Source organism: Polyergus mexicanus, unplaced genomic scaffold, assembly GCF_030449975.1.
Source record: "Polyergus mexicanus isolate NDT 795.1 unplaced genomic scaffold, iyPolMexi1.0 SCAF_10, whole genome shotgun sequence".
Taxonomy (NCBI): domain Eukaryota; kingdom Metazoa; phylum Arthropoda; class Insecta; order Hymenoptera; family Formicidae; genus Polyergus; species Polyergus mexicanus.
This window is the reverse complement of record NW_027223330.1, coordinates 3265469-3288913: the sequence shown is the minus strand read 5'-3', so window position 1 is coordinate 3288913 and position 23445 is coordinate 3265469. Positions and strand designations below refer to the sequence as shown.

Below are 23445 nucleotides of genomic sequence, written 5' to 3'. Positions count from 1 at the left end.
TTTTTAAATTGCAGTGGATAATGAATCGTTTACAGGATAAACCGATGAAAGTTACAGATTGTTACTGGTAAAATCCTTATCGCGTATCCCGACAAATGATTCGCTTGCGTAGTTAATTACCGTACTAAATTCAATTGAGTTCCCTTTCGACTTGTTTATCCGGTTTGTTTCGCGTGTGGTCTCTGTACTGTAAAATGGCAGATTATGCCGTTAAACTCGAGTTTTCGGAAATAAAACGGATGTACACATCGCAAAAAGACGCGTGCTTAGAAAGTGCGACGACTATTTGCACGATCGCTTTAATAAAGATCACTTTAATAGAGATTGCTCGCTGACCCGTGAATCATCTTTCTGATTAATGTCCGTTAGAGATTGGCTCGTCTTACAGTTACCTTTTTCTTCGTATCATGCAATTAATACTATTGATGGCTCAGTATAAAAATTAGACGTAATTAAGAAAAAGAATATCATTCTTAAAATATCGACTGTAATTATTTCAGGCGAAATAAAGAATGAAATTTTATATTTTTATAACATGCACATATTCATTACGGTTTTAAATATATCTATTTAAAAGAAATAAAAAGATGATGTATTTCATGTATCGAAGTAATTTTTCACGCAGAGAAGAATATAATTTTATTGGAAAATTTGATTTGAAACGCGATAAAAAAAAGAAAATACATTTCCGATTGAAGCGAGATAATACCAAGGTATACTATACGAACGAAATACCGTGTCCAATATCGTTTTGCATTGACGTGTCTCGGCATGAGATGAACGGATGAAACGATTGCGAGACTATAGCATTAGCGACGACATATACATATGACGTGTCCGCAAGAAAACGTTCGGGCTTCTTACATAAGCGTGAAAATCACGCATTATACTTACCGCGGATCGGATGGACCGCTCACGCTGTTGAAGGCACACCGTTCGTCTGTCTGGTTCACCTTTGCTAGGACGGTCGGTGCTCTTCAAGGCCGAGGTGGAGGTCTCTCGTGAACAACTCGTCGCTTCAGCCAATCGATCTAGGTCGTTGGACCGGATGGAGGCATCATGGATTTTTTTGTAACTTTTGTATTATCTTGATAATTTAGGGTTTTAATATATATATATATACATAATAGCGTTTGAATTTGGATGCATACTTAATTTTTTTTAGAGATGTTTATTTTTTTTGTACGCGATGCGAATTTTATCATGCGCGATTTTCTTCGGTTATTGGCGAAATCTTTTAGTCAATTTTTAGCTATCGTAAACAGTTACTCGATCTCATAAGTGTTGCTTGACGAGTCCATTACACTGCCGTTGTCATATGGGACTGTCGCCGGAAGCTATTGAGCGGGTATTAATAACGAATGCCGCGCGAGAAGATGAAAATAGCACTTAAACTGAAATGATGGTGTTTTTATTTCGTCCAGTAATTTAAATAAATTATCGCTCTCTGAAATTGAAGAAATATTCGCGAAAATTATAATTTTAACGTTTTAGAATTTATAAATAATCGCATTTATTGCGCGCAGGGAGAAATTTTCTATCCAATGAGATTGATTTCGTATAAGCGTATGAAGCTGTTTGAACGTTTCTTCGGAAGATATATGTACATATACGAGGTAGCTGGAGAGGCGCGAGCATTTCAACGGCAATCCTGTTACGATACCATCTACGACATTAATCTTGCACCGTTATTATTTCGCGCGCGTCAGTTTTCATTGTCTTCACAAACTTTATGTTCAACCTTCGCACTTCCGCGATTGGTTGCCCCGCGTATTTTATCAAATCGTCGCGAACTTGGCGCCAACCCGCTTATGAGCTTTCAGATATAAAGCTCACTCGAACCTAAGAAGATTAAGAATCGTTCTTGCACTTTTTTACAGTTACTTTCATTATATGCGATAATGAAGGAAGGAAGGTGACATTGAAATATCCCCGTCTTTATGATGAATCGCGGCTTCTAATGAACGATACCTCGCATTTAACTCGACCCTTAGTTGCACATATCTTTTGTATCACGTTTTATTTCACGAAACGAAATAATCATGTAGATTATAAATATAATGCACTCAAAGATCTTTTAATGAATTTAATATAACACTTGGAGCTTGGCGAAATCTTGCATATTACGTTAGCGAATTTTACCGATACGTTATGCTTAAATATTTCCGTTTAATGATACATACTTGCTTGCAAATTAATCATGGCGAAGAAACATTTGTACGAAGCATGAAATTTAATCTGGCGCACGCGTTGTCGTTAAATAAAGATTTTTGCCTGGAAAATATATTAATAAGGTAATGGTCAGTTTTGATAGGCACACGTTGCGCATTATATATAATTGTCGATTTTCCACGCATTACAAGTATTTGTCATAATAATACTTATCTTTTCGCGATTTAGCATGCTCATTGTGTTGTATAATTATTAATTTATCACACTCGCCACTATACTTACTCGTATATCACGATTCGAAAGAATATATGATATTAGATTGAAATGTTCTTTTCAAGTTCATTCATTCATTGGGGGGGGGGGGGTGGCTTGCATGTAATTATGAATTTCCCATGCCTGAAGTACATTTATTTCCGTTGTTGTATTTCGCGCAAGAATATCAGATTCGAGGTCATAGATTATCTCTATTAATTTTATCGAACAGCCTGCCATAATTATCGATTTTCCTCGCTTCATCTATCGACTATTAAGAAGATATTACGTTCAATCTTCCGCCGGTTTCGCAGGTATCGCCGAGATCGATGGGAGCTCGCAATAATCCGGCCACATAGAAATGACTCATTTACGAACTCGGAGAATCTCGACGATGGCGGTTAATTAGTCACATCTCTTACGAGTAGAAGCTCGAAATAATTCGCTGCCGCCGTGTCACGACAAACTGAAATCTTCTTGGCCAAACGAATCCATTGGCAAATGTACTTACCGCCGCCGTTATATCGCTATACTTTCGATCGTTGCAATATTCATAGCAATATTATTGGAAGATCGTTGTATATTTTGCATGAAATTTATTTAACTCGCGTATACAAAGTTTTCTCTGTCAATTGATTCATACATTCTTTTTATCACTTTGTAGTCGATTTTGCCTTAATAATTTAATGATATAAATTTCTTTGTTTCTTAATTTATTTAAATTTACTTTAGATTTTATAAACTCTTGGAATTTTCTGCGCACAGGCGAGATAGATGTACGTGCGAAATTTAATCTCTCGATATCGTTGGTCGAATCGCATGGAATTCGCGGTTCGACGGCTAAATAGAAACCTTTTGCCTTTCGTGACCTTTTCAAAACGCGTATCCGCGAGTATATCGTATGGTTATCGCCTCTCGATTAATATTAAAAGATTACGAGATGCAGCTTCAGAGGCTAATATATCGTATAATGCATGTCTGTGTTTTTAACGCGAATTACAGAAGACGCCACGACACTCTTTCGACTGTAAAAATTTCTCTCGAGAATTTTTAATATTTCGCGCAGGTGCGCGATAACTTATATAATAGTTTAAACTTAAGGCTCTATTTTTAAATTCTTCCATTTTGACAAACACATTTAAAACACACACATCTACTCTTTTAATATTACATAAGTTTTGCATATATTTTTTATACATTTTTCTTTCGATAATACATTACATTTTTACGGCTTCAATTTATTAAATGCCGATATTGAGAATTATTACCTATCTCGTGCTAGAATATACAAATGCTCTTAACATTATCGATTGATACGAAATTCGCAATTGCTCAATTTGTTCGCTCTTCTTTCGTAACTCGCCTTGAACTCTTGCACTTCTTATAAAACACTTGAAATCTATGGCTCAGTGTAATATATTTCCAACTCAGAGTTTTATGAGAACTCGCAAACATACTGTTTGATTAGAAATAATATAAAAATATTATATTTTAATTGATACGATGTTGATATTTATAGGTCTAAAATATACCAAATAGTAATGATGCGCTATTATTGTAAAAAAGTATTAAACGTACCGTGAAAACGTATGCTCGATCGGAATGCAATTGTGGCGGTCTGCTGAGTGCTCTGGGAAGCCCAGACGCGAAAATAGCTAAGTCCAACGTACGCGTGTGCGACACGTTGTGCTTTTCCGCAGGGTTCGTTCCCGACATACGTCTCGAGCCGATAGTAGCCTGCAGGCACGTGTGTGTCATTCTCATTTTTATGCTATTTCAAGACGTATGTGCGAGTCCAATTTTTCTTTCGCACATAACTGCTAATATTACGTTCTAATAAAATTGATAATATAACAAAGGACTAGAAAAGTTTTTGCTTTTATAAAAGCGCAAGCTCTTTCTAACATATAGCTCTTTATACGCTTAATAAATTTTTTGAAGATTACAGATCATCTGAAGTGGATTTTATCGAGTAATTAAAAAATTAGAAGGGGTGAAGTTATATAATATAAAGATGTAAGAATATATACATATATTAAACCTGTTATCAAGAAATTGTGGAAAGTTGAAGATTGTAATGTTTTAGTTATGCATTTTAATTTAAATTATATTTCAATACAGTTTCTTACATTTAAACACACTTATACAAGATATTTAGAAATTAGTAAAATCGGTTTGCAATATGCGAACACCAATTTGTCGTTGAAATTCTCCATTCGCTAACGTCACAGCCGACCTTGCATCATCAATCGCGGCAAAAATAAATGTACCTTATTTTCTGTCATCGTGCGAGTATTTCACTTGCTCCGTCTAACGTATCGAGTTTGTAAAAATTCTTTTCTGTCTTGATTACGACAAGCAACTTTACGACCTGTCTTACACGGCGAATCTCGTGTTTACTCTCATCCACGTGAACCCGAAACGAGTTGCTATATCTCATGGTATATCATAAATAATCGCCGTGATCGAGATACGATTTTATCGCTAAAGTGCGCGCGACGATCAGAAAAACTCATGTCAGTGTAGCGAAACCAGTAGCGGATCCGCGAGCCTGATGACGATTTACAAGCGATAATGATCTCACCAAACGACTTCTCCGCTAGAAACCAGCTGTTCTCGCTAGATCGATCTATCTGGTAATCAGCGCGAGCTCGTCGCTGTTATTGTCCATGATACTTTTCCATCGACAGAATATTAATGACGTGTGATTTTATGTGTATATTTATTATTATTGGATGAGAGAGAGAGAGAGAGAAATATAAAAATAATCTATAAAAAGATAATTATATATACATATGTATGTTCATTGAAACGAGAAATATTATATTTGCTTTTCACATTCTGACACATCTATCTCGTAAGTTGTTGAATCTTATGTCTGTTACAACTCTTTCAAGTTGTACGCAAGGTAACGGCATAATCAACTGTTCTCTCGACGAAATGCGTATCGAAGCGCGGTTGGTCTTCTGAAAACCGGTACGGAATCCTACGAAGAAACTACGAATGCAATTTCAAGCATACTCTCGTGTCGGGCAAGGGTTAACAGCGGTTAACGGGGCGGATCTTTTCATTATGAAAATAGCGACGCGTTCTCATGTTTCTTCGTCACTTGAATATACTCGGTAGATGCTACCGGTTCCATCATACCTGACAGGGGTTCCCAAACACTTGCTAAATCAATCAAATATATATCTGAAAATCTAAATACGTTAGTAATAAAAATTTTTACGACGAGGATAAAGAATTAACAAATTATCTGCACATTTATATTCATATCAAAAATTTTTTAATTACATTGACATTTATAAAAAAAAAAAATAAATAAATAAAATTTTTTTCCTTTTCGCGTTTCTTTTCAGACATGAAAAACATGTTATTGATAAATTATTTTTCACTAACATTTTAACGTAATATTGTTTCTTGAAAAGTCGATCCATAAAAGAGTCGATTTTTTTTTTTTCTATTTCTTCTAATGTCGGTGACGAAATGTATCTGATTCGGAAACTTCTAGTTTACGACAAACACATGTCTGGTGATACTGGCGTCCCTAATTCGCACATCGTTAATTCGCGACTACGGCGTGCTTCCGCATTTGGTATCGGGCTAATCCGTACATGATCTCGCACGGATAAGCGGATATAATCTATACGGGGAATTTGGATTATCTCGGTGTTCTTCTCGATCCGCGAGATTCGCGCGCGGAAACTATGCGTGCCCCGGATATATATTTAGCTTTCACGGAATGCGGCGTGTCCATCTTTTGTAAAATGGACGCGAGTTTCCGAAAGCGAGGAATGCACACGCGTCTCTCCCAATACTATCGGATACTTGAATTTTGCAAAAATTCTTACCTAACTACCTAAAGATTAATCGAACGATATTCTATATGTGCGTAAATTATTTTTTTACGCGGAAAAATATTCCGCGTTATATTCAAAATATTTACGAATCGATTAATCGGAAGAATGTACTTTTGTCGAAAATATTTTTGACGAATTTGATTATTAAAAGAAATCTTATCGCCGAGAGAGAAGGCGAGAACGGTTGTGGCAACTTATTTCAAGAAATTTATCCACGATCGCGTTGCGCTGTACGTTCGGATCCCGCGTTCGGGGACACCCGTTCGAGAATTTCGGTACGGGGATAATTACACCGGGGGTCCCGAGGATGCAATAAATTCGTTGATGCCCCACGTCCGCGTATAACCTGCGGAATTCGCCGAGAGACGTTTTATCCTCCGCTTTCTTTATTTTCGCCATTCGAGCCTCTTGCTCTCTCTAATCTTTTTTCTCCCTCTCTCTCTCTCTCTCTCTCTTCTCTCATTCTTCTCCTCCCGAGATCTGCAAACCCGTAATTTGCCTGTTTAATCCCGCCGCGATTCCAACAAGCCCGACCAGCTTCTTCGTACTCCGCTAGTGCCTGTCTGCTTTCGTGTCAAATTCGTGTCGGATTCACCCTTCGGGAATACTAGCTGATTTCCTAGAACCCAAATCTGCGGTTCAACCTCACGGAATGAAAGGATAAATACTTTGAAACAATCTCGTGAACGACAGCGCATAGTTCAAACATAGAATAGATTCGAAAAATTTAACTTTCCTGTATCGTTTACATCACAATTGTTATTTCCAATAGAATATGATATACGTTTCAGTTATTCCTGCTTCAAATATAAATCATAAAAAATAGATAATTATATCTTTTACATTCGCGCGTTGTAATTATTTAATCATTAATTTATTAATGCAAATATCTAAAGATATATTCGTTGCATTCGTTTTTTCTCAAGTTCTATAATTTGAAGAGAACAGAATCTCAATGGCCGGCATCGTATCGTTTTGAAGACAAAAATACAGGTTCCGCAATACAGGTTTTATAATTTAACGAAATTAGTAGGCTGTATGTACATAATTTGCGAACGGCGAAGAGAGAAAGAGACATGTTATTAAATATCGTTATAGTTCGCAGCTTTCGGCAGTGAGCGAGAATGCTGATTTTACTTTACGTGAGTATGTCTCGAATTTATGTGGTATTGTTCGCTTCCTTCCCATAATTCGCGCGGTTTCACACGAACGATTCTGCGAATTGAAAAAGTCTTCGTTGATTAGATTTTGTCAGAAGTTGTCGGCGAGATTAAATTAAGAGAGAGAGAGAGAGAGAGAGAAAGGGAGAGGGGGGGGAATGCACATAAATCGACGTTTCGCTTGTATGCCGTTATGCGAAAAGGCATTTGTCTGCGAGGCGCTAGGTCGAATCCATAAATCGATTAATCGAAGCTTCGGTCAATCACGGTAATCTCGCGCGGATAGTTTTGAGTTTGCCTCTCGAGATTACAATACGCCCGCGAGCCGTCCGCTTGCGGATCGCGTTTAATTGTTCCTTGAATCTTTTTGCGAGATCTTAACAGGCCATTGCGAGACTTTCGTTTTATCTTTGAATTTAAGTTTTGCTTCGAACAAGATTGAAACTTGGGATAGTGTGCGTACTCTTCCGTTAAATCTTCCGTTTTTTTATTCTAGCTAGATTACATAATTGAAATTATTCAAGTATAAATTGTGATAGATAAATCTATCGTAAAAATTGAACGATCGAGTTTTTTATTTCATGTTTTAAGAATAGCGTTTCTTAATATCGAGAAAATAATTTTAAAAAAATTATAAATTATACCGATGCTCACAATTTATACGTATATGTCTTTAAGTCGAGCTCCATTTAAATTTGTGTCTGCTGTATACATATTCGTTCAGCTTCGCGAAACAAAGCGCACTCCGCGGTCGGTAACCATCTTGGCGAAGAAATCCATGTCCTTCCCACGCCGAGTTCACGCCAACGTCATCGTCGACGGCATCTTCGACGTTGCGTCGTCGCTCGATGTAGCGTCTCAAGGTCCTCCTCGTGGGGCCACCCGCGTTGCTCTCAGCAACACCATCTTCTGGTTTGCCCCGCCAACTGCGGCGTGTGAAAACCGGGGAAAACCACCCGGCGCGTCACATCTATCGACCGCGTACTATCGGCACCGCGCAGCGTCGCGACGCCAACCAACCAACCAGCCAGCCAGCCAGCCAGCCAGGGGTTCACCGCGCTCCACCTTTCGAGCAAGAACAGAGTTGGTGTGTCCGGGAGGAAAAAAATTCTCAAACAGTCGTCGTCCAGAGGTTTTTCTTTCTCGGTTGTCGCGTTCCTCATCGATATCGATATCCTCGTGTTATCCTTCGGCGATATGTGGTGTTGTAAGCGACTAGATGCTTCCGATTGGCCAGTCACGACCATCGTTCGAGGTAACGTTTCCTGTCTGCACGTTGTGCTGCCGCGCTGCCTCTCTTACGTTCGGGATGCCAGCCGAGGTTGTTCTCGAGGTTTCTTCTTATTTCTCCCTTTTCTTCCGTCACGAACGCTTCTTCAGCTTTCTTCAGCCGTTACGCTTCTTCGCTGCTTCTTTGCCGTACCGTCAGATTCAACGGAGAGAGAGAGAGAGAGAGAGAGAGAGCTCGCATACTTATGCAAACGGACGGAGGAAGATGAAGGTCGAATGGTGTTCACGCGAGACTGTTCGCCGGGCCGTAGACCCTGCCCAAATTTTGGCGAGATGGTCGGATCGTTTGCGATGAGCGCCAAGATTCCCTTCAAAGTATTTTCTTTCTTCGATGATCTTGAATTCGCGTCAACGATTGTTAGATCGTTGATCTATAAATGTCTCGTGAATAAATAACGTGTCGGTGGAAGAAATAATATTGTTTATAACGAGCTTTGAAGGATCTGATCTATCTTGAAAGTGTTTGGTCAAATTAAATCTATAAATATTTTTGTGCTATAATAGGCGGATATTTTATTCGAATTAATTTTTTTAAGTTATGTCACTTTTATCAATGACACAGATTCTCAAGTTTGCACGTCATTCGAAGGATTAAAATCGATATTTTTAGCTATCGCATTGCTTTTCCTGCGTGTCAAGGTTGAATATTGCGAAATGAATTTATCCCAGATATTGTCTTGTTGAATAGCTGACAGAGATCTGCAGAAATTAACTCTACGATATTATTCCTGATCATTGTTTTAGACAGGATCTGTATTATATGCTTCAATTCAGCTACACGCTTTTGGCTTTCTAATGTATCGTATTTATCGCACTCTCTTTTGTGATCGATTAAAAATATAATTATTAGAGATTCGTCGATTATAAGGTCGATTGCAGAAAATCCTTATTATAAATGATAGATTTCTTGATGAATATAGAGAGAATATAGAGCGACAACAGAGTATTGATTATCTCTTATCACCTCGAGGCTTTTCGATCGCCATAACAGGCGCGCTAAATTTAGCGTCGACCATCTCTCATCACGCTATCGTTTATGAAAACAAATCGTCCATAACGGGCCCGCGATATAATACGACTGTTCGATCTGTTCGGAAGCCGTATATCGGTAATCGTTTTCTTAATCGCATTCGAATAACTTATTCGATTTGATTCCACTTGTGACGCGCAACTTACAGCGGTTATCTCTGCTCCGATTATCATTGCTGTAATATGGGTAAGGTGGGATATGGAGTAATTGAGATGGAACAGTTTTTTTCTTAAAATAGCAATCTAACGAACCGCAATTGCCGATTGCTTCGCATTGAAGCTGATGTAGAAATTGACTGATTACAGTGATTAATATGAATGATTTTATTTAATTCTTTTAAATCTAAAGAAAGAATATCAATGGACTTTTTACAGTGCGCATTCAATTTTTATTATCATCTTGATCATTCATCATTTATCGTCAATTTCTTTGATTATTTAAAGTCTAAAGTCTAAAGTTTTTTTTATTTATAAAATTATATTAGACTAATATCCCGTGTAACTCGTTTTAAAAATTTTATTTATATAAAAATTACATAAAAATTAAATATATATATATATATATATATATATATTTATTTATTTATTCACATATATAATTTTTATAAATAATAGCAAATAGAATTGTCAAGAATGAATTTATAATTAATGTTTTGATTCTCACTCCGAAACATTTTTTTGCGATGAACATTTGCAAAGATATAATCGACGCGTAATGATTGGCTCAAACAAATGGAACGTTAGCATTGGACGTCGTTAAACCAACGTTAAAAATGCAGTCATCGGATTTGGATAACATCTGGGATTACATTTTTCTCCGACTACGAAGATACACAAAGTTTCGCGTACATGGAACCCTCTTCTTCTTACGCGGTACTTATATTAAACCTTCGCATAAAAGCTGAATCATTCGCTGAATGTGCAGCGACGTTTGTTCTTTCTGCGTATGTGCACTTTGTACGCGACATCGTATATTGCGAGAGATATTGAAAAATATTATTTTTTCATAATGTAAGAAAAATGATATAACATATTATGTCATTCAGTTTTCATTTATGACACGATTAACGCGAATAAATCCTCTCATTGATTCGCACGAGAGGGAGACAAGCGGCAAAAATAACGACTTCCGTTCGGTGCCGGTAAAAATATTTGACACGGGCGTAACGTCACGTCCGCCTAAAGGCGAGTCTGTGAGTTATTTCTATCCGCGTTGACAGGGCTGTTGTTGAAAGAACTATTTTATTACAGCGTAATCTGAATCGTATCTGAATTATAGCACAGCGCAACTTGTAAAGAAAGTAAAATATTACTGTGTGTATTTTTGCGTTTTGTTAAATTATTTATGACACGATATATCTTCTTCTTATACATCTTCTTAGTAAATCGATATGAGAATGTAAGAAAGTAATTTAGGTTTTTATTTTTTTCATATTATTATTATTCCTCTCGGAGGGAAATTATTTTTAAACGCATTGATTATATTTTTCACATTCAATAATTAAAGTTTAAACGGATTGCGTTAAAATTTGCGTTACCAGATCCATGTCCCTATACGGATATTTCGTGGGATTTCATTGAAGAGTCGTGACTAGCGAGACGCTACCGCTCGCGAGGGCTCAAGTGAAATGCCGTCACCGTGCTTACGCGATCTATGGCGAAATCGCTATCGCATACTAGATATCATTGCCCACGTGTACCAGCAATAGCTCTCCGATAGAGTTGACTCTGCAGAAGAGAGATCCTTATTCAGATATGCATCTACTTTTTTTTCGAGACTTATCGTGTAGTTGAAATAAAAGGCCAGTTGAAGAGCCCCGCCATAGATGATTCGAAGATTAATCCGATTAAAAAGAACGGGTAACAGCTATGTATTTCGATATCTATGCATTATAATAATATCCTAATATTTTTGTCATCTATTTTAATATATATATATATTTTTTTTTTATTAGGTATCATTCAAAAAAACATTTTAATATTTAATATTCTTGTTTGTGTCATGGAGTAAGTAGTTTGATTATACCTATCAATAATGATCAATACTGAAGAAATATTTTCTGCAAGTGAATATAAGAAGCTAAGAGAGCTTGTGATTAATTGTTATTACTATTAACCTGATATCGCATTACCAGCAAGTGCGACTTTTCTCGTCGCTTCGGAACTTTCAAAAGTCAAGTATCTCATTTTGATTGCAACCGCGGTGAAAACCTAATCACCTCCGCGACAGAGATGAAAACCTGCTATTCCGGATAATTCTGTTAATTTATTATACGTTCCCGGATTAAACATCTAGATTTCTCCCATACTCTTATACCCGTCAACCCGCAGCGAAATTAATGCGACGCTTCGAGCGATCTGGAACGAATTCTGCCGTTATGTTATCTTGTCGGTGATTTCGTTCAGCAAATCGAAAAAGTCGTTTTGCGCATTTCTCGTTTTACGTAGGCTTAAAACCGATTTATTACAATCGTATGCGAAAACTCGTCCGCATGTCATTGACCCTCCTTTTTAAAAAACCTCTAATTAATCTCAATTGGAGACTGTCGTGCGTCCGCTTAAATTATTCGACAGTGTCGAGGAACTGTCTGAAATTCTTAATTCATCTTTAGCGCAATTTGACAAATTACTCGGCATGGATTTAAATCGGTTTGATGAAACGTACGAGATTTTTTTTTCGTCGTTGATATCTTAAAACTGTTCTTAATATCAATGTATTTTATGACAATTACAAATCACCAACTATTATTTTCGTTGTAGACAATTTGATTTAAAATTTGCGAAAAATTGAAAAGAAAAGGAATAATATGGTAAAAATGGGACACATATGATCCTCGTACGAAAAAGCCTTGAGCGATATAATAATAGTACGTTAGTAATAATCGTATAGGACGTAGACAGATTGTGACGGCATTTCTCGTGGACCATCGCGAGCTGCTGCCATCGAGGAACCATCGATTATCGAGCATGCTTGATCGAGAGATCGATGGCACTCAGAAGTCTTGGTTTACTATCGGTTAATGCGATCGGATTCGAGACGATGATCGCTAATCGGCGCATCGCGATTCGGCTCACCCGACACAAAACACAGCCTGTCTCGCGGTAGCGAGTTCCGTAATCTCGCACGGCGGATTCTCGGTATAGTAATTATAGTGCTTAACAAGCGATTCATCAAGTTGCCACTTATCGACACCAAGTACTAATAACTGCTCGTCTATCAGTCTCTTTCTCCGAAGCGCATCTCGGACTAAAACATTTACGAAAAGAAAAATAGTTTTTAACAGTACATATATTACATAGGATAGCATCTTTTTTTTAAATTAAATTTTGTCACGCGAATTAATTAATTTTATTTTACCATTAGCAGCTTAGAGATATTCTAATTTTTTACGATAATCGTCAAATGAATTGTTTCTTATGAAATCTTTAATTTGCGAAAGGTCAGGCAAAGTGCTGATTATGAAAGATTAAAGAAAAGAAAGCGTGGAAACGGGAAACGTCAATAGTTCGCTGTCCCGCGACGCGATCATTAATCACAATCGCTACTAGATCAATAATCAATAAATGATACATGCGACTCTGTCACAATGACAAGATTCGTTTTTGTCATGTCTATAATGGAATCGTCATTTCCCGATGTAAACGATTGATATAATGTATAACGATAATAACAACGATAATAGTACGAAGTCATCAGCAAAAAAATCATAGATTTTAAAGATTTTTTTCGTAAATCTCTCGTCGTGAATACCAATTAACAGTTGTATTTATCTCAGACTCACGATTTAAAAAGAAATGTTGCGAGACGAAATTATAGATTATCGTCTTCGTTACATATATTGTATAATTGCACCGTTAATTGCGAACGGTTTATAATAAGAAAAGTGATGATTGATCGCTTTCTTCCTCTCGCCGATATAATCGGATCTTTTTTTTTTTTTAATTTTTTTCTTACCTTTTCTTATAATCGAATCAATTTACATATTGATTAGACAAATGCCGAAGCGCACAATATTAATGTGTAATCTAAAGCTTTCGAGATCATTTTTTTTTATGTTATCTATGCATGTGATTTGACGCGTGCATTGTCGATAATGTTATCGGTAGGAAAAATTACTTTGTTATCGTATATCCAGCATTCTGATTTTAATATTATCAGAATTTTTTGTCGCGTCGTTTGATCGGAATTCTAAACTCCGATACGACACTCGGAGGACATAGAAATGATTTTTTTACAGATAAATTTGTGGCAGCTGCAACATACTTTCGCAGATCGATTTATTGTTGGCGAAGGGAATCGATCGGTAATTATTATTATGTAAGTACCGCGAAACCGAAAACCTCAATTAAGCGCATTCGCTCAAGGCGGATCGCTCGTTCTGCATAATCAGTTTCATAATATGGCAACGGTATTGCAGTTAATTAGCTGACAACGAGAGATTGGGCAACGTAACGATGCGGTATCACGCTCCTGAAAATAATTCAAGAGAATCGTTCTAGAGGGTATTGCGAGATGGCCTCGTGGAAAATCGAATTTCAGTTTCCCAATATTCAATCGAGATAATAAAATGAAATTTTAGGGAGCTAATTAAATTTCAGCCGCGTAGATAGAAGTTAGTAATGTTGGTTATTAATTATTAATTAATAATCTAATTATATAATTACTAATTGAAATTTGTAATAAAATATTTAAACTTCTAACGATTGTTAAAGAATTACAGAAATTCGATGAGACGTGTCTCTAGATTTCGATTTCGCGATTCGACGTGTTTGTTTGTTAATTTTTCCTAGAGAAAAGGTCACTTCGTGGCCGATTAGGATCGCGTTCTACTCGTGCAAGGCGGCTTTTATAACCATTAATTCGATCGCGTTGCATTCTCGTTACTCTCTCTCCTTTGCTCTCGAAATCATTAAATTATTCGCTTAGAATCACTAATGTCGAAGTTGGGTAATCATGAAAATTTGTAGCAGACAATTTATCCGAGTGTCGATAATACCGATAATTTTAATTAATTATCATCTTCAGCATGAATCAGTTTATCTCCATATCATCTCCGCGCAACTGTTTTCTAACTGTCTCATTATACAGTCGGGAATATAATTTTCCAATTATCCAATATATGTATTTGTAAATTATATTCGCGAAGTGAACGAAAGAGAGTAAAACGAGAGTGCATCCACAAGGTGCTCGAACTCGCAAATCTATATAACGTCAATCGCGTCTCTGCCAAATCGAAAGTTCTAATTTTACGCACGGGTTACGCACTAATTATAGAACGGATTACATACTCGTGACACAATTATAATAGAGAGACTACTTGTTACAATATAGTTATTAACATTCTCGATTTTCCATTTTAATTTATACATTTGTGATGGATTAAATTTATTTAAATCCGTAGCTTAGATTCTCACGATTATAACTAGATCGCTACTAATGATCGCTGCGTATATGGCGTTTAGTATTTATTATAATATGATTTCTCCCCTCATATCGCATGGCCATAGGATTAGGATAATAAGCGAAAAGAATGCGAATCTCGTGCCGGGCATGTAGGGGTTCTAATTTTACAAACGAGGTGGGTCGATTCTCCATACGATACCAGTCGGACAAGGAGATAGCGCTCTAAATGCGTCTTTTCGAGACCCGCGCGCGCCGCATTTTTCCAACTCGTCTCTCTCACCTCGAATCATTACCACCGTAGGCAACACGCCATTTCTCACCATTTCTCGAGCACGACGTCTGGCGAGAGGAACTCGAAAACCTCGATGCCTGTTTATTCTCGACGTCGAGGTTACAGATTCCTACAGTCGTCGGCGAATGCAGCGCATTCTGTTCCGGAAAACGTATCCCGAAGGCGATGGATGTCTGACAATACCGTGCCTCGTTAAAAGAAAATGCAAAGAAAATTCAATATATATATATATAATTTATAATATTTTTTATAATGAATTTTTGTCCATTTTACGAAGTGGTATTTATAATTAGAGGGAAAATTTTGCTTTACGATAAGTTTAAAATAAATAAAATTTTGTTCTATAATTTTTTTTCTTTAGTAAGTTTTACATACTAACGGTATATATTTCAAAAAAAAAACATTAGGGAATTTATTAGGAATGAAATTATTTTCTAATTACAATATATATTATCAATTCAAATGATTTATAAACAATTTTTTGCCTTTCAATTAGTAATAAATGTTTATCGACGTGGGGTTCTCCCATATCCAATGATCGTTTAAATCAAGATGGAGCAAATTTTCCAAAAATAAGCGGCATGTTGTTTTCATTGATGAAAAAATAATGAGCGGCATATTTGATGATAATTTTTTTACGCTTTTCTAATCGGCTTCCTATCGACGCGAGTCGGCAACTATTTAATTAAGTCTCCCTAACGGAATGTAATTGAGCATTGATCACTGTTTACTATCTGCGTTATCGGAAATATGCATTCCTCGTGTGGAATATCCTCTATCTTTCTCTTCTTTTCGTCATATTCCAATGGTTTTGTTACAACTTTACAAACAACTTTCGAACGAGTGATGCAAAAATCGACTTGAAGAAAATCCTTGAAATAAACTCCTTGAAAGCTAGAAAAGAAAGCGAAAAGTTGTCTACATGGAAAATGTAAAATCATAAAAATTATTAATTTTGATTATTTTTCCTTTCTCGCGATAAATAGTAGAGGATAAACATCCTAGTTTTGCATAAGTTAGCGTTAATTAAAATTTGTCATATACATTACATAAGGCTGGAATCTCATTTGGTATAAGTTAACGCGACGTTAACGACATTATAATTTTTCTTGCATCTTTGTCTATGGAAAAACTTTCGTGTTTATTTTATTTAAAAAATATTTATGCACTTAATTATCTTTTTCTTACAAATATGTATTTTTTGTTACAGGTGAGTGACAGATTACTTTGTAAAACTGCGCTCAGCATTTCGAATTGAGAACTTATAATTCCGTCTTCTATCTCGCGGAGCTATAAAAATGGCTAACCGAAATCCAGGTAAATCCTTATTAGCATCTTTTGCGATAGCGCGAGAATCGGACAGATTTTTATCTTGTAACATAAATGAGATATCGAAATTAAAAAAATAACTTTCCAGGCGATTCTCTTAGATGTTATTTATGATTAATCTCTTTGCTTGACAATTAGCATCTAGATGATGCAGTCTAAATTATTTTTCACTTAGCGAAAGGTCGCATTTGGCAAAAGCTTTGCGAGGAGACACGAGTAACGATTGAATTCTGAAAATAGATTTGGCCCGATTTTCCCGCAAAATCGCCGCGACGCGATCGTTTCTCCGCAGTTTCGACGCGTTCTTTTCATCTGAGTATCCATAGAAAATAATGCAAGAAATCGAAAAGATATATAACTTATTTAGAAGATATATAATTTATATTTAAAAATAAAGCGAATTCAAAAATTGCGAACGTCAACAAAAAAATGTTAAAAAAAAAAAGACTCGTCTTTTTCATTGTTTTTATTTTTTTGTTTTTACATCATCGAATTTGATGCAAAAATATTTTAAGCAATTTTGTATAAAATTCCAATTTTTTTGTGACAAAATCTTTTGGCTCTGTTAATGATTTTTATTTTGCGTTTATAAAAATGACACAGTCACAATTACTTCACGTTATTATTATCGGTCGCGGTTTTATTGCGAAAATGAATTATTAATTAACACAATGACAGTGATATATTTGCATTTTCATGCTGAAAGAAAGTTTCAGAGTAATATAATATATGAAGGCATGCTGTACCATACTCTAATCTTTAAATGTATCCTGTTGCCAGTTGGCAACGATCGCATCGATGTTCCAATTTGAGATAAGATTCTAAGATCATGCCGATTGATAGTAACGCTCGATTTTTTTTCGAGAAAAACAAGAAAGAGTTTTTTTATTCAACAAATAAAGTAAATTATTTTTAGCTAAGATATGAAATATCTTACACAAAATATTTATTTCGTTAATTTGAATTTAAATTCAATATTGAAAAGCGTAATAAATTTTTGAAACATGCATATGCAATGTTAATGGAATGTAGCTATCTCGGTAAATAATAAAATTGTTCAAATATACAAATATATGTATTTACGCGGTGATATTGCGACGTAACAGGAGGATCTGTCGGAAATTAATCAAGTGAATAAAATTAAACGGATATTGTTGTATGATGTGGTCAATAGATATGACGCAACGAATATCGGTGAGATACAAGCGTTTAATTATTATATAGAGTCGGAGCAAGAAATGTACCAATGATCGAACTGTTAATTGTCTTTATTCTCGCTGAATTAAGAGCAATTAAGGTCGGTTCGCGAAATGATAACGCGCAGCGCGTGTATTCTTCCAGAAGTAAAAATACCTTTCTTAATTATGTGTCATGATCATACTTCTCTCACGACATTACTGGCTTATTTCTTGAAAAATTACTGCAGTGCTTTATATTTTGTGATATATCTTTTTTATTTTATTAATACTTTTAAATTATCTCAGAAAAATACTTTCGTACTGGATATTTTTATCTACCAAGTACATATTTCTGTGTAAATTAATGATCTGTTAAATGAGACTCAATAGTAAAAATGAGCAATTAAATCTCATAATTATATTTTCGGAATTTCACGAAATGACACTACTTTGAACGTTTCTATGAAATTCTACGATAATAATTGTGATGTGTGCAGAAACAACGCGGTATTTTTATTACAAAATTACGGTTAATTACGCGAGAAAGCAAAAAAGAGGTCACGTTGTCCAGTGGAAGGAACTCGTCGTTGGTACCGTTAAAATAGCATAGACTTTCCTTATACGTATCATCCGCTACTGTCATGCTTGCTAGCTATTTGTACTTGTCGCGCATGTAATTGGTGGCTTTTTTTAACGCATGCTTCGTTACGATCTATTACAGGCTGCAAGGCCAGAAATTTAAGTGACATATGATTCTTCTTCTGTTTCTTTGCACGCATCAAACAATTAAACTAGTTTCGCAAATATTTAAACAGATATTTCATTTTTTCTGGAACTTTTATAATCAAAAGTAACAATCTGTAATATCGTATGATAAATTTTAGTTACACGTGTTTCTAGAAAATGCGGAACTAAATGTCGAGCTTGTTATTTTCTTCTTTTTTTATTTTTTTATTATAATTTCTGTTAGCACTATCTAATATCTATACTTGTTAACATTTAGCAGAATCATTAGAAAGCGTGTAAAAATTATTCAATACGTGTACGATTAATTGTTGAATTGAACCCCCTGCGGACGAACAAGTTTCCGGCCGTTGAATCGCGAGAAAGCGAATTATTGTATTTTCCTAAATCACTGTCCTCGATTCGTATATTATCTTTCGTCCGAACGGCCGGCGGTCATTCGTGCTTCGGATTAAACGAATTCGATACTATCTGCATCTGGGGTGTGTCCATCATTATGGTAGAAACGATTCATGAAGAATTTAATTCGGGCCATTCTTTCAATCTCTCTTTTTTTAACGGAAACTTAAAATATTTTCCATAATCTTCTGTGTCTCCGTAATCTTGCGTATCTTAGAAGAATTTACTGAAGAAAACGATGTCGCGCATTAATAAATAAACACTCGATACCTTAGAAAGCTCGTTTTTATTTTCAGGGATTAATTTCGTGCAAAATTTATCAGGCGCCTTTGACTGTTCGCGAATTTCGCGAATATATTTTATCTCGCCAACGCAAATCGCGCGATCGAAGATCGTATAAGTGTATAGATACGCATGAGGGGAAATCAAGTACAATGTCGATTACGTTTAAGTGCGAGCAACCAGACGAAACGACCGACATGTCAGTCGGAGAAGTCTGCTCGCTGGCAAAGACCGCCACGCGAGAGCGATCTATCGTTTAACATCCCGTCATAAATTAAGTTAGGGCAACCGCGCGTTTAAAGTGTGACAAAAGATCGATTTGATGTGCGCTCGCGAAGTTTCTCCCTCGTAGCAGAGCTCGCGTTCAAGCTCGTAAATCACGGCCGAGATCGTAATCGAGATCGTTGCCGGGACTTTAAATGGAACGAATTGACCCGCTTTTGCCGATCGTCCTGTTTCGACGGCGGTTGAGAAAACGAGGGAAGCTCGAGATTTTTCCGAATTTATCAGCATTGCTCGAACGGAATAGTAATATCGGAATCGTTCTCCCGCGAGAAATCGAGAGCGTCATGCGCGTCTATTTTTGTATCGATTCGTTTCTCTTTTTATCATTCTCGCCGCGATTAATTAGCCTTTCAAGTTATACAATTAACCCTTGCTGCGACGCTCGAGTTAATTATGCAGGGATGCGGTAAAAGTATTCGAACGTGGCGATTTCATTGTCGAAGGGACTCTATTCCGATCATAGGGTGACTTGTTCAAATTATGTTATCGTTGACCTAAAAGACGAGTAATAACGACGCGATCCCCGAGTTAATCGTCATAACGAACGTCCCACATATTCAGCCTTAATCAGGTCGATTCTTCACAGAGATAGGAAGAATTAGAACTTTATTAAAGTTTATAATGTTGCAACATATTAAGCTCATATTCATTTGAAAATATGCACTTTTTTTTTTTTACGTATCTAATCAATTTCAAGATTTATATTATCGGTGTAATTTTTTTGACGCCGATAACAGTGTCTTTTACATAAAAATATGATCAACTGATTTCTCTTATGTCGTTATCTTATACAGACAACGATGTTGCTAATGGCGTTATTAATGCATGCGGTTAGTTAACTCCGTTAATGTCGCACGAGAGGTGTTAAAAACAAGGTGTGCTCGCTCGCACTGTTTCGTCACAGGTGCGCGGCTCGCGATCACCTGAGATAAGTCATAGTTTTATACGCGACTGTTTCGCGATATTACGGTTATCCCCTTACTTCTCGTATACTTACTTCTCAATCACGGCCGTTTCTCCTTAGAGAACTGCCTACGCAAATCGCGCTCGTTCGAGCGATGACGATGGATTGGACGCGATCGCGCCGATGCATCTAGCGCGAAAACGGAAACGATGATGAAAAAGCATATCGAGATTTTACATTGTAATCATTGTAGCGCGTGTTTACACTAGCCTAATAATTGCGCACGATCTTTTACGCTAATATTTCTCAATTATTTTTATTTCTGCGGCTTTCTAACCATTATAATCGTTATTAGTTGAAAAAAAATGATTAAAGGTATTTACTCGGAAATTTATTTAATATTGTAACTATATATTTATACGATATATAAATTTAATTCTTTTTTGGTGAATTTATATTTCGACGCTTTGTCGTAGACATAGGTCCGAAGCGAAAAAGATGTTGAAACTCGTTTGTTAATATAGTCACGTAACAGTTTGAAACTTTTTTGAAGTAAAAAACTTTCTTCCTCGAAAGTGCCATTAAAAAACAATATTTTCGTATTTCCCGAAACATTATGAAGTTTTGCCAAGAAAATTCTGAAAGTAAGATGAAATTTTCGTCGGGCAAAATTCCATTACATTTTATTATTATACTTTTTTGGCTCATTGCCTCAGAAACTGTAATTTCATTAAATTAAGTATCATTCGAAGTACATTAGTTTCAATTCTTCTCAAAATTCCTGCATTTATTTCTTAAATTATTTTATGCAAGTTTTAGGAAATATTTTATATTATAATTAACGTGCACGTTCTCAGATCTCTCAATATTTTCTTCATGTTCTTAATTATTATACAAATATAGGTAAGAATTTTTTTGTATATTATCGTATGTTATTAATAGAATGTAGATTTTCTCCAATTACATTTATTAATATCGCGGCAAAGCAGCTGAATGAAACACCGTCACGTCACACTCTGCGGTAATTTTCGAAAGTGTCTAATTAGTTACACTTTCAGACGGCGCTTTAACTGGGCCAACGTAGCGTGGATGGTAAACGTTAATCAAAACAGCTTATACTTTGCTCCAATAAGAGAATAGATGCGTAAAATTAACGGAAAATAAACATTGTATTTTATCTATTTTCGTAAATTTTCATTAAATAATATTGTAATCTAGACAAATATTAATTTCTTGCTATAGTACGTTGCGAAGTTTAGTTTGCTATAATATTACTTGTTCAATAGAAAGTATATTACCATTTATTTGTACTGAGAAAATGTATTTTTTTTTTCCGCCCGGAATTTTATGTAGACTGTGAAATTCGTATTCGGTTTCGCAAGAATTACGCCTGACTTCCGTTTTATTTTTCATTATAAATTTCTATTCCTATCGCGTATAACAAGTAACGCGTCGCGTTTTCTTCCTTGCCTCTCTTGTTTGTGACACTCGCAATCGTAATTCGTCCGTAAGACGGTCTGACCACACACACTATACCGTGATCACTTATACGGCCGTTTACAAACATCGATCACGATTCCCAAACACGTTGCATACGTGCAGATTCTGACGTAAACATCGAACGCTTCCGTTCAATCGTATTTGCCGATACAATCGGCAATCGGAATGCATTGAAACCAAACTGACATTGGATATATCGCGGTTCGCGTAACGTGCGCGTGCGATCGTTCGAATAGTATATCTATTCGCTTATATTTAATAATTTTTAAATTTTAAAACAGGAAATTAAAAAAATTTATTACAGGGTATAAGATTATTTATATAATTATTTTTCATAAAACTTTACGCTTTATCTAAATTTTTACATCTCGTTGCTTTATCTATATAGTAAAAAAATAAAACATGATTAGAGAATCGATATTAGAAAATTTTTTGTGAAATATTATGTGACAGAATTGCAAAAGATAATATATATCAAAATTGCGATGTTCTTTCTATAAGCAAGAATCCGACTTTAGTTGCGTCAGTTCGGAAAGATATCGTTGTAAATATTATCTTGGTTGCAAGGAACAATTGAGATTTCTGTTCTCCTTTATAATATATACGTCAAGGAAAACTGAGATGTAGTCTTTCTTACAAAGATTTTTTTGTGAACGTGTATTTGTGTACTAGGATGATTACAATGGTGAACGCGGCGCGAGATACGATTCGATGATGCTCGGCAAGAAATCAGCTGATTATTTTCATACTTCCGCGAAGTCGCAAACAATGCCCTCGCTTTTCCTTCCTTTGTCGGGTGCGTAATTGCGGGTTACTGGGACACGTGTACGGTACTCGGGGGAGGGGGGGGGGATCGTAAATTTTGAAACTTCTTGCCGCGGTGAAATAACGGCGACGCCATTCGGCCACCAGAATCGCGCACGACGAGATCCGTTTATTCGAGAAATGAACGCGCGAACGCGCTACGCATATTATTATCTTTATCATTTGTGATATGGAAAGTTGTATTCTTTCCTGAAAAGATAAATTTTCACACAAAGAGATTATAAGTCTCGAAAATAAAATTAGAATTCCTTCGATATATTAGGAGCGAGATTTCGGAGACAAATCATACTCGCACAACATTTATAATAGTAATGAGAAATATATAAAATAGCAGCGACGTTTGTTCCAGCAACGTAAATATGTTTCAGAATTTTTTATAATATTTGAAAAACGGATAGCTTTTATATTATTATCTTATTTCTTTGGTAAATTTGTTAATTTCGTCAGCGAATGATACGGTGCTTGATATCGCTGCGCATTAACGCGAAAAATATACTATAATCTTTAATTAGATAGTTGAATATCGTAAACATAAAAATG

The 23445-nt window shown here is 35.9% G+C and overlaps 1 protein-coding gene across 15 annotated transcripts in view; it reads left to right on the top strand.

Moving 5' to 3' along the window:
- The window catches only part of LOC138936797 (ensconsin), a 139045-nt gene that overhangs the window by 19490 nt on the left and 96110 nt on the right, over positions 1-23445 (top strand). For 2 of the 15 annotated variants that reach the window (XM_070302505.1, XM_070302498.1), the window contains exon 1: positions 8627-8699. The exons of 11 other annotated variants lie outside the window; for them this stretch is intronic. In XM_070302505.1, the coding sequence (XP_070158606.1) occupies positions 8642-8699 (58 nt within the window). In that variant the 5' untranslated portion in view covers positions 8627-8641. Of the gene's footprint in view, positions 1-8626; positions 8700-10628; positions 10637-16742; positions 16777-23445 lie in introns of those variants that run through there. 2 more of the 15 variants (XM_070302501.1, XM_070302504.1) reach the window with 2 other exon arrangements.